At 38.9% G+C, this 13,383-nt stretch overlaps 1 protein-coding gene across 1 annotated transcript in view; it reads left to right on the top strand.

Moving 5' to 3' along the window:
• The window catches only part of LOC124596534 (luciferin 4-monooxygenase-like), a 50,759-nt gene extending 47,985 nt beyond the window's left edge, over nt 1-2,774 (top strand). The window contains exon 7 of the mRNA XM_047135709.1: nt 2,444-2,774. Coding sequence (XP_046991665.1) covers nt 2,444-2,565 — 122 coding nt within the window. The 3' untranslated portion in view covers nt 2,566-2,774. The remainder of the gene's footprint in view (nt 1-2,443) is intronic.
• Nucleotides 2,775-13,383: the final 10,609 nt, after the last annotated feature.

The raw sequence follows: 13,383 nt of genomic DNA, 5'->3' as shown, positions 1-13,383 counted from the left end.
CAGAAAAACACTGAGTTCGAGAACTGGCCCACGACGCACATTGACCATTAGTAAGAAAAGAATTACAGTGCCGCGTGTTTTTACATATTTACGTTAAATAGAGACTTCGTCGTATAACATTAGCGGTAACTCCACCCAGTTATTTTTGTGATATTTAAGTTTCCTAGTTATCGAACCTGTCAACTGTAATCCATTTGAGCTTTTGTGGAAGAACACAAGAAGTTTCGCCCACTACCCAAGCGCAAAATTTATTATAAATTTGTTTACTCTCTTCAGGCCTGTAACTGAGCTGTTTTGCTACATCACTCAGCCTGGCAGATTTTGCTGGGCCCATCCTACTAGATATGCTAAACTGGTGGGTAGACTGGGAGCAGGTCCTCCTGGTCGAGCTGCTGGGAAATTATGTTTATCATACCATCTTTGGGAATAATCCAACTAAGAAACTTGGCGATGGCATATGGATGGAGAGCTTATAGAGGGTGTCCGAGAATTAGGGATGAGTATTAAAGTGTTATAGAACATCCAAAATTAATTTAAAATGTAATGTTTTTTAGGGACATGTTGTGTAATTTCTCCCATATATGTATAAAAAATTATATCCTTCATAGGACCACCCAAGGCCTCACTGCAACGAAAGATCGCAGGCCATTCCTGGTTGCCACGTTGAGAAAGAATTTTTTGAGGAAATTTTCATTCAACAGAGCAATCGTTCCATGGGATGTGAGACAAGTTGTACCATCGTGTTGAAACCAAAAATCATTTTCATCAATAAGAGGGGAAAAACCAATCAGAAACATGTTTTGGTAACGGTCGCCGTTCACAGCGATGCTAGCTCCCTTATCATTTTCAAAAATATACGGACCGATACTCAGAAACAACATGCGTTGTGGATGCATCTCATCTTCTACAGTCACTTGTAGATTTTCGTTACCCCAAATTCTGCAGTTTATGTGAAAGCATAGGGCAAAAATATTCTACAAGAGAGTAATAGATAAGTAACAGAATAACAGATCAAATAAATTTTTTCAACAATGGAATTCACATCACAGTAAAATCAAGTTTACAGTGGAATGTGGAGGAGACTCTACCAACATTTTAGCTCCACCTTTGTCATTTGTAAGCAACAGCATTTATTTAAGATATACAGAAAAGTAACGTCAACACACACAGTAATACCAGCCATTTCCCAGCATCCCATTACATACAGACATTGAGCCTTCCACATCATGGTGCACCGCTTAATACCTGTACCACAAACAAACCGGATTTTGAAAATAAATTGAAAATAATTAAAGAAATAGCATACATCAATGGTTATAGCCTACACTAAGTGACAACATATTCAGCAAAAAGATTAGACCAAGGATAACAGCACTCTTTTATCCCCCTAAAACAGCACAAAACTACACTGGTAACAGATGAGCATCTATGCTATATGTGGGTGAAACTGGACAGGTTCTTGGCAGGAAACTAAAATCCAGGAAATATACTCAGGCTTTTTACGCTAGGAATACTATTGCTCGCCTTCCGTTCAACAGTGAAGATAAGATTTCTCCTTTAGAAAAGAGTGGAATTTATAGAATTTTCTGTTATCCGTGTGGTCAAATATGTCCAGTTCAATGAGGTAGGGATATAACTACTAGACTGACTGAGCATGAAACGAATTGGAGGCTGAAAAAGAAAGATTCCACCTTTTTGAACATCATCTGAATAAATGTCATCCATATAATATGAAATTTGGTGTTCTCTGTATAGGAACTAAAGGCAGAAAACTAACATAACTCGAAATTCTGGCTGTTAATAAACATCAATCAAAGAATTGTGACCTGGTTTTCAATGAACAACACAATTCCATTACTCACCCTTGTTAAAGTAACAGCCAGTTATTATTTATCTCATCATTACATAATAAGCTTGTTACAGCGGTTCACATCCAAATTCCATAGTCTTCTTTCTCCTGCTCTCTTTACTCGGTCTGTTAGTCACATTCACCAGTTTGTCAATATGACATAGTAGCCAGTGCTATTACTCACTTGAAGAACATCTTTGGCTTATAAATTCACATAGTTTTAACATTTGAATATACTGTAATGTAAGACTCATTTGTTAAAGAGTCTCTTGAGAAATTATTTTATGCCTGTATTTTGTATCGATATTGTCATAAAATATCATGTATGTTACAATGTTTGCACGCCTGTGAATTATTGCTGAAGTTGCGTGGACTACCTGTTTACTATAACGTAATCTGACGATGGCCTAAAGAGCTGAAAGCCGGTTCATAACGAACTATTAAATAAATATTATTCTGGAACATTAATACTTTATATTCAAGTTGTTAATATGTCTGTGTTCCTACAAGAACCCACTGAATGTTCTATAAATATAATTTTAAGTTGTGTATTCAAGTTCTGTTGCCTTGGCAATTGTGAACTTGTTTCTGCAGATAAGGTGGCGGACCACAAGAAGCTGCGAGGCGGGGTAAGGATCGTGGGGGAGCTGCCGCACACGGCCAGCGGCAAGGTGGCCAAGAGGGTCCTCAGGAGGTGGGCGGCGGGCGGCCAGTAGGAGCACAGGCCACATGTGCGCTCGTTCAACCCTCAAAGGGCTCTCTAATGTCGAAGAAGCATCAACGAAACCAAAGCTCACTCTTAAAATTAAATACTCCATTTCTCTTCTTCGTAGTTTCAGTTTTCGTGTTGAACTACTTTGATTCATTATATTTTTAATTCTTTACAGATTTTTTACTTTATTTTGTGTAGTATAGTTCGCTCAGCTAATAGCATGTACGTTCCTTACAAACTTCAATTACAATACAGTTTTATGTATATACTTTCAGTTCTGTTAAATTTCCTAAGAAACACGAATCCTCTGCGCTTGCAGTCAGTAACGTTTCCTCTCAGTTTCCTGTGTTAGCACCCTCAACGGAACTATACATGCCCAAAAAACATGCAATCTTAAAAGTGTTTGATGTGTGAAATTCTAAGAATGTTTTTGATGTTTGTTATTGTGTATTTCTTCTTCGGACAGTAATAACACTAAATGTAAAACATTGTACTTAGTGTACGTAGGCCACATGAATATCTCCACAAGTTCCTTTATGAAGTAAATCAAGCCACAAAACAACCAGTATAGTTCGCTACATCTTTTGTTCGGTTGACTTACAGACAGGAAATGGAAATGTTAACAGTAAATATGGTACCAAACAAAACTTCTAAGCATGCTGCACTTGACTATTGGTAAGAATGGCATTTCAGGGATTATACGTTGTGACAAGCTGCGTGTCAGGACAGAGTCCACATTCGACCACCTGTCCGCAGACAGTGTTATTCGAAGCGAAACGTCGCAGCAGACTTGACACATTACCTCAACGCTCCAAACTACGTAACAATGGTTCTTCTCATTTATTCCATACTCTAACGACGGTCCCCCGCAAGTGTATACATGCACAGCCTAAAGCCGTCGGCACACGGACCGAGCATCCGAACGTTGAGCGTTGAGCGTGCCGAGTTTCTGACGTCATAGCGTGGAATAGCACGCTCGGGAGTCTTTCCGAACGTGCAGAGCAATATCTGGCATGTCAGATATTCTGAGCGTGCGTCTGAGCGTTGACCAATGAGATGGCACAACGCCACCGACGTCACACACACACGCCATCTGCCTTCAGTACAGAGTTGTGAGGCGCCATATTGGCATTCATTTCAAGCCTATATGCATATATACCGTTTCTAGGCAACAGCAAATTGAGAATCACTGGAAAAACCGTTGTTAACTGTGTGATTCGTTCCAATAAAATAATGACAAACGACATATTCGTGGCAAAAGAAGAATTGTAACTTGCGTATTATGAGAGTAGGCTATTTGAAGGTAGCGACACACTGAAGATCCACCCTAAACGCATTGTTCTTTGTACAACTTCCTATAATTAAATTTCAGTTAGTAACATATCTACGATTAAGGTTTTCAGCAACGCTTATCATAAAATAATTGGAGATCCGTGGTATGTTGTTCGTGTAGCGTAATGAGTATTTTTTTCTTAACATTCACGTTTTTATTGGGTTCTGATACTTTATTATTAGTTTAATATAAGTATATATTATAATATTTTATGTTATGTAAACCAATTTTTGAGGGGTGACTTTGTTCGATTGGCTTAATCTACAGAGCAGCTTTCGCTACTTGTATAAAGATATTTTGCTCCTTTTTCTTTTACGTTTCGTAATTCACATGTTGCAAAGATTCTGCTACTGGATAGGAACAGTGCTCATGTAAGACTGATCTTGGGGTTTTACTGAAATGTGGGGATGATGAAATAACCAAGAACCAAATTAGTACTGCACTGTTTGTAATGGAACTTTTATACGCCTGTGTCCTTATTTATTGGACATGGTACTATCCTTTTCGTGGACGATGCAGGAAATGTGCGTTTTAATAGAGCTAACGTGGGAATTTTACGTGCGCCCGTTAAGTAAACAGTGTGATTTACGAACTGGAAACATGCCACAACTGCCGCTGGAGTGCGTCGTGATAGTGTATACCACGTTGCGGCCCACGTACCGTATGCACAAGTCGCATCGTTCCTGAGCGTTCAGGAGCACGTGGAACGTGGCACGCTCAACGTTAACGTTCGACAGCACGGTTCGTGTGCCGACGGCTTAAGCAACGCACCTGAAACGCGTGTGATGAGGCTAAGGCAAAGATAAAGTTTACAGTTGATATTAGAAACATTGTGAGTACTCACAATAACGTTGTAGATAAGGCTACAGAAACTTGGAATACTGATCATTACAGATATATAGGACGTTTATAAATTCCTCATATAAACTCATACAACATCTAGACGGCAACTGCTATACAACGCCTCGAATATGAAACTGGTCGTAAAAGTACCGTTTCCATGCTACAAGAGTAAGCTTTCTATAAAAACTGTCTGTGTGTGAGAAAACTGGATATATTGATTTCAAAATCGCTCTCCTCACGTAACGTGTGCTTTAGGTATCGTATTAAATTGTTGAAGAGGGAAACTCCCCATCGCAGCCTCCCCCCCCCCCCCCCCTCGCCCCTCAGATTTAGTGGTAAGAGGGCCCAGTTAACATTCCGTCAAAAACTGAACACAGATCAAGCATCAAAACAGGAAGAAGGTGTAGTAAACTGTAAAAAAAAAGCAAAATAGGAACAGTGAACAGTCCAAGATTAAGAAGTGCAACACTGAACGAAAAAGAGAAGCGACGGTGTCGTGGTTAAGTGGTCACGGTGTTGGATTGCAAAACGTGCGAGCTGCGTTCAAAGCTCCCTCGTGCCTTTTATTATTTTTTTTTTTCGCTGTTCGCTGTACTCAAATTTGTGTCTGTGTCGTGACGTAAGTCCGTTTGCAAAAGCGAGGTGTAAAGAAGAGACCTACAATGAAAGCTGATTTTGCACAACCACTCTATTAGCAGCTGAAAGGAAGTGGCTTTCGAATGGAAACCGCAAACCTTTGATGACAAGTCAACGGAATGCTCTGGTGTGTCATATACAGCGTTAGTGACAGTACATGTGTCATATAATAGAGCTAATTTGTACGATTGGTGAGTTAGTGAGTGAGATATGCTTCTTTGCCCGACGTAGAAGTTCGTATGAATGTGATCACTCCCAAGGGAATGATGAAAACAAAATAGTTTGTCACATGAGCTGCAACAAAGTAAAGCAACAGTTTCACAATCACCCAGTTTCTCTGTGCTCTATCAAACCATATGTTTTTAACGTTTTAAGTTGTGTTCTGTTTGGAAATCTTGATTCTTGAATTCCTTTGTTATAACATAGCTCACATCCGTTTATTTGTTGTTTTTACTTTGTGAGACGTCTATGTGGTATCTCGCCTGCTCTCACGATTCACCACAATTACTTGTGATGGTAACGTATTCTTACCACATGACTCATATTCTGTAATTAATACACAGTATGACAACTGTCAAGACTACAGAAAGACAACAAACATTTCAGTGACCGGATTGACAGTACATAATGATGGAAAAGAAACCCGAGGTATTTTGAACACGGTTCGCCCGTTTGGCAGTCAAACACGAGGGCTACTTTCCCACGACGGCATTGCTACTATTAGACTGCTCTTTATTACACTCTTTCTTCTTGGACCACTCACTGTTTCTATTTTACTTTTTTTCACAGTTCAGTACACCTTCTTTCTGTTTTCATGCTTGATCTGTGTTCAGTTTTTGACGGGAAATCCACTGGGTCATCGTACTATTAAATCTGAGGGGGTTCGATGGGTAGGTTGCGTTGTGACCAAAACTGACTGTTGGTTGGGCTTGTTGTGCATGTGAACAGTGTCATGAAATAATACTTTAAACTTAATGAAATTCAAACTTTGAAACAAAAAAAAACGAATGTAATTATATGTCAAAGAAAGCTAATTGTGTGCTCGATGAACACTATAGTATTAAAACGCAGTAACAAAGTGCATTATGAATGTTGGGCGATACGCAGTGCCATGTTAGACTTGGAAAACGCACAAAAGAAAGATACTGCTCTACTCGGAAGAAAATAACTATTTGAAACTACCAATACTGTTCACTGAAAATTAATTTGATCACTAGCACAATACCTGACAAACTGGATTACACATCGTTTGCTCAAGAATGCAAGGTGACGTCCTCCCTGAAATAAACGTGACTTACCTCATGCTTAGCATGCTGATTTTGCGTCTGGAGTACCAATGTTCTCGAAAGCAAATACAAATCAGCAGCTAAAGAAAAATAACCTACTCTATTTGTTTTTTATTGTCAGAAATAAACTTTAGCTGTGTGTGGCATGACTTCAATGAACACACGGCAATGATTTAAAACTTCACTTTGAGTCATGGAGGTGGGTGTTACTCTAAAGAAAATCGTACATGAGAAGTCAGACTCCGATTATCGACAAAAAAAAAAAAAACTGGACTATAGAAGAAGACTGATAAATACAAAATTCTCTCATTACAAAGAAATTACAAACATACTTTTAAAATTCCTCTAAAATCTTCACAATCAGTATAAAAAGTAAGAAAGTATTATATGTAAGTTAATAAAGTAATATCATAAAACTTGTAGTGTTAGTTTTAATTGTAACTTATTGTATACATTTCTTTCTAATTTTTTTGTACAGGTTACAAAATGAAATAAAAAAGAAAAGTCCTGCTTTGAGTTTTACATGTGAATATCGTCTTCGTACAGTTAGGAAGCGCACACAATCTTCGTTGAGTTCTGTAGAATGTAGATTGTAGGTAAATGTTGCATCACCGAAAAACATCGAAAATTTGTTTTAAAGTTTCATATCATTAATCTTCAGCTAGTATGTGACTACAATTGAAGGTAAAATGTTGCATCACTTAGTACAAACGAAGATACTGATAATGTCTCTTGTTATCAATCATGTGACTAAGAAAAGGAATGCAACTAGCACAATTTTGACACATTTCTTGAAGCACAGTCACCGATGAGGTCGCTAATGAAAGTAAAAACTGTTTCAGGTTTGAGGGTAGCAAATAAGGCAATTGAATGTCCATCACCGACTACACTCTGGAGATTGGCAGTAAATGTAGAATCAAATATGAACAGACTAAGGGAAATAGTTTTCCACTGACAACTCATACGTCCAGTTGAAATCTCGTGTATAAGTTTACTCTCAGTACTACTATTTCCTTTAAGTGTGTGCAAAACTCAGTTAAATCTCTGACGACTTCCTCGAATAACTGGTTTTCACAATACATTACAAAAATCTGAACTGCACATGCAGTAATGTCTTTCTAAGAAATAACCTTATTCCTAGTAAATATGTGAAATGGTACGCCGAGCATTGCATGGAAATCTAAGACCAGCTTTACGTTCAACACATGAATATTTCTAGATTGTAGTAATCAGTGTGATCAGTAAACATCACATACAGAAATAATTATACAATATTCTGTGCCAGATAGAAATCAGAGTTCACAAGAGAAGCAGCTGACAAAACATCATTATCTAATGGCGACAAATGGCCAACAATATGTACAAGAAAATCTAGCATGCACACAATAATAGATATTATGTTACAGAAAATGTTTACTTACTCAGAAATAACACCTAACACGTAAATCGTAGTAACAGTGGTAGTAAAAAAACATACATCAAAGAACATTAACACAGCGTAAGTGAAGGAGGTATATAGATCAAAAATAAATGACAAACAAATAAATGTGTCACGGTTCATGTAAAGGAAAACCAAAGGGAATTAAGTTCATTTTAAAGTCAAATTCTGACAGTCTGTGTGAAATTTTATCCTAGTGTGACGTACTACTCTAGTGCAATGATCAGATTTCTGACTGCTGTACTGTATACATACTATACTTTCTCTCAGATATCAGACTTTTCTTGTAATAGCCTTTATCTCAATGTACTTGCCAAAAACATAATATTCGTCTAATAATACTTCTCATGTCAGTTTACCTGCGAAAAACACCATGTCAGTTTGCCTGTATTTCATTATTACATCATCATAACCAAATATTTTAGCTATTATTGAGTCTGCCTGTATTCATTTACATTTCCACATTGTGTAATTCCTAATCACTTATTTATTATTTCCAGTTCTCTGTACTTATTGCTTTCTTACTTCTGGGTGTACCTGTTATACTCTCGATTTACTGTTTTCCTACACCCATTTTTCATAATTCTGTTGTCATTTACATCATTTACAGCACCTGACAGTATATGCTTATACCAAATGAGCTCTGATAAAACCCGTGGACGCTGCGATGTACATATATCCAAAAATAGTTCATCAGAAAAGCAATGCAGCCAAATGCATTATCAAACGGGGGTGTAAAAAAAAATCTGAATAACATTGCCATGGGCGGAGCTTGTGTAGTACACATTTCTGCCGCTATGCATGTATAGCGCAACTCATTGCCAGTTCAGTGCCGCCTGTGTTGTCATCAAAAATGGTTCAAATGGCTCTGAGCACTATGGGACTTAACATCTTAGGTCATCAGTCCCCTAGAACTGTTTTAATGTTGAAAACAGCTTACCAAGTGGGTTATCTGGGAGCTCGGTTCAGCGATTTTTAACGGAAGATTTGAGAGTGAAAAGAGTTATTGCCAAGTTTGTTTCTCGGGTTGTGACTGATAGTCAAAAGGAACGTTGAGTTGAAACATGTTGTGCTTTGAAACAACAGCCCGAAACTGATGCTGATTTTCTGTCATATATCATTACTGATTATGAGTCATGGTGCTATGGTTTCTACCCAGAAACAAAGCAACAGTCAAGGCAGCGGAAGACGTCTCCATCACCCCGTCCAAAAAGTGTCGTCAAGTCAGATGAAAATCAAAACAATGATGATTTGCTTTTTTAATGCCAATGGCGTAGTTCATTCAGAGTTTGTTCCCCCAGGTCAGACCGTCAAACAAACCTTTTATATAGAAGTTTTCAGAAGACTGCGCAACATTGTTCGTCAGAAAACATCAGATTTGTGGCAAACAGGAGACTGGTTTTTCTACCACGACAATGCACCTACACACACAGCCATCTCTGTTAGACAGTTTTTGGCTAAAAATGACATGATTCAACGGCCCCATGCACCTTACTCGCCTGACCTGGCTCCTTGCGACTTGTTCTTATGTCCACGCATGAAAAGAGGTATGAAGGTACGCTGATTTGACAACGTTGATGAAGTAAAGGAAAAAAAAACAAGGGAGGAGCTGTCAGTCCGGGTATAAAGATGATTACAAGAAATGTTTCGAACAGTGGAAGCACCGGTGGGAAAAATGTATTAGTTATAATGGAGAGTATTTTGAAGGGGATAAGGTTGTTTTGTAAACAATGTCAATAGTTACAACTTTTAAAAACGATTCCGGTTTATTTTGCATACCCCCTCGTACTGTGAGGCGGCGTATAAATATTCAAACAGCCGATACTTCACAATTAAAATACTCTTGAATTTTCTGTGCGTGCGTTATACCTACCTTCGCCGTTTACAAGACCTGAGAACTGCTTTTGTAATCAGCCAGAAAGCGATGGAGAACAAGCTGACCATAATTTCCAGTCTGCATGTCTACATTATTTCTTGTGCTCACTGAAAGAAAAGAAAATGTTCCTACTTGGTATTTATTCAGCGGGATCAAGAACTGTGATTATAAATACAAGTTTAGAGTTTCAACCAATACAAATATTCTGTAAAAATTCACGCACACAAAATATAATAACATCCATAATGTTAATGTTGTTGTTGTAGTCTTCAGCCCTGAGACTGGTTTGATGCAGGTCTCCAGGCTACTCTATCCTGTGCAAGCTTCTTCATCTCCCAGTACCTACTGCAACCTACATCCTTCTGAATCTGTTTGGTGTATTCATCTCTTGGTCTTCCTCTACGATTTTTACCCTCCACGCTGCCCTCCAATGCTAAATTGGTGATTCCTTGATGCCTCAGAACATGTCCTACCAATCGATCTCTTCTTGTAGTCAAGTTCTGCCACAAACTTCTCTTCTCCCCAATCCTATTCAACACCTCACTAGTTATGTGATCTACCCATCTAATCTTCAGCATTCTTCTGTAGCACCACATTTCGAAAGCTTCTATTCTCTTCTTGTCCAAACTATTTATCGTCCATGTTTCACTTCCATACATGGCTACACTCCATACAGACACTTTCAGAAATGACGTCCTGACACTTAAATCTATAGCCGGCCGAAGTGGCCGTGCGGTTAAAGGCGCTGTAGTCTGGAACCGCAAGACCGCTACGGTCGCAGGTTCGAATCCTGCCTCGGGCATGGATGTTTGTGATGTCCTTAGGTTAGTTAGGTTTGACTAGTTCTAAGTTATAGGGGACTAATGACCTCAGCAGTTGAGTCCCATAGTACTCAGAGCAATTTGAACCATTTTTGAACCTAAATCTATACTCGATGTTAACAAATTTCTCTTCGTCAGAAACGCTTTCCTTGCCATTGCCAGTCTACATTTTATATCCTCTCTACTTCGACCATCATCAGTTATTTTGCTCCCCAAATAGCAAAACTCCTTCACTACTTCGAGTGTCTCATCTCTTAATCTAATTCCCTAAGCATCACCCGACTTAATTCGACTACATTCCATTATCCTGGTTTTGCTTTTGTTGATGTTCATCTTATATCCTCCTTTCAAGACGCAATTAATTCCGTTCAACTGCTCTTCCAAGTTCTTTGCTGTCTCTGACAGAATTACAATGTCGTCGGCGAACCTCAAGATTTTTATTTCTTCTCCATGGATACCTACTCCGAATTTTTCTTTCGTTTCCTTCACTGCTTGTTCAATATACAGATTGAATAACATCGGGGAGAGGCTACAACCCTGTCTCACTCCCTTCCCAACCACTGCTTCCCTTTCATGCCCCTCAACTCTTATAAATGCCATTTAGTTTCTGTACAAATTGTAAATAGCCTTTCGTTCCCTGTATTTTACCCCTGCCACCTTCAGAATTGGAAAGAGAGTATTTCAGTCAACACTGTCAAAAGCTTTCTCTAAGTCTACAAATGCTAGAAACGTAGGTTTGCCTTTCCTTAATATAGCTTCTAATATAAGTCGTAGGGTCAGTATTGCCTCACGTGTTCCAATATTTCTACGGAATCCAAACTGATCTTCCCCGAGGTCAGCTTCTACCAGTTTTTCCATTCGTCTGTAGAGACTACGCGTTAGTATTTTGCATCCGTGACTTATTAAACTGATTGGTCGGTAATTTTCAGATCTGTCAGTATCTGCTTTCTTTGGTGTTGGAATTATTATATTCTTCGTGAAGTCTGAGGGTATTTCGCCTGTCTCATACATCTTGCTCACCAAATGGTAAAGTTTTGTCAGAACTGGCTCTACCAAGGTTGGCAGTAGTTCTAATGGAATGTTATCTACTCCCAGGGCCTTGTTTCGACTCAGGTCTTTCAGTGCTCTGCCAAACTCTTCACGCAGTATCATATCTTCCATTTCATCTTCATCTACATCCTCGTCCATTTTCATAATATTGTCCTCAATACATCGCCCTTGTATAGACCCTCTATATACTCCTTCCACCTTTCTGTTTTCCCTTCATAATTAGAACTGGGTTTCCATCTGTTCTCTTTTCTCCAAAGGTCTCTTTAATTTTCCTGTAGGCAGCATCTATCTTACCCCTAGTATCTATCTTACCCCTAGTGAGATAAGCCTCTACATCCTTACATTGGTCCTCTAGCCATTCCTGCACTTCCTGTCGAGCTCATTTTTGAGACGTTTGTATTCCTTTTTGCCTGCTTCATTTACTGCATTTTTATATTTTCTCCTTTCATCAGTTAAATGCAATATTTCTTCTGTTACCCAAGGATTTCTGCTAGCCCTCGTCTTTTTACCTACCTGATCCTCTGCTGCCTTCACTACTTCATCCCTCAAAGCTACCCATTCTTCTTCTACTGTATTTCTTTCCCCCATTCCTGTCAATTGTTCCCTTATGCTCTCCCTGAAACTCTGTACAACCTCTGGTTTAGTCAGTTTATCCAGGTCCCATTTCCTTAAATTCCCACCTTTTTGCAGTTTCTTCTGTTTTAATCTACAGTTCATAACCAACAGATTGTGGTCAGAGTCCACATCTGCCCCTGGAAATGTCTTACAATTTAAAACCTGGTTCCTAAATCTCTGTCTTACCATTATGTAATCTATCTGAAACCTGTCAGTATCTCCCGGTTTCTTCCATGTATACAACCTTCTTTTATGATTCTTGAACCAAGTGTTAGCTATGATTAAGTTGTGCTCTGTGCAAAATTCTACCAGGCGGCTTCCTCTTTCATTTCTTACCCCTAATCCATATTCACATACTACGTTTCCTTCTCTCCCTTTTCCAACTACCGAATTCCAGTCACCCATGACTATTAAATTTTCGTCTCCCTTCACTATCTGAATAATTTCTTTTATTTCTTCACACACATCTTCAGTTTCTTCGTCATCTGCAGAGCTAGTTGGCATATTAACTTGTACTACTGTAGTAGGCGTGGGCTTCGCGTCTATCTTGGTCACAATAATGCGTTCACTATGCTGTGTGTAGTAGCTTACCCGCACCCCTATTTTTTATTCATTATTAAACCTACTCCTGCATTACCCCTATTTGACTTTGTATTTATAACCCCGTATGCGCCTGACCAAAAGTCTTGTTCCTCCTGCCACCGAACTTCACTAATTCCCACTATATCTAATTTCAACCTATCCATTTTCCTTTTTAAATTTTCTAACCTACCTTCCCGATTAAGGGATCTGACATTCCACGCTCCGATCCGTAGAACGCCAGTTTTATTTCTCCTGATAACGACGTCCTCCTGAGTAGTGCCCGCCCGGAGATCCTAATGGGGGACTATTTTACCTCCGGAATATTTTACCCAAGAGGACGCC

This window comes from Schistocerca americana, chromosome 2, assembly GCF_021461395.2.
Source record: "Schistocerca americana isolate TAMUIC-IGC-003095 chromosome 2, iqSchAmer2.1, whole genome shotgun sequence".
In the NCBI taxonomy this organism is placed as follows: domain Eukaryota; kingdom Metazoa; phylum Arthropoda; class Insecta; order Orthoptera; family Acrididae; genus Schistocerca; species Schistocerca americana.
The sequence above is the reverse complement of the archived record's forward strand: the minus strand, read 5'-3'. Positions and strand labels throughout refer to the sequence as shown.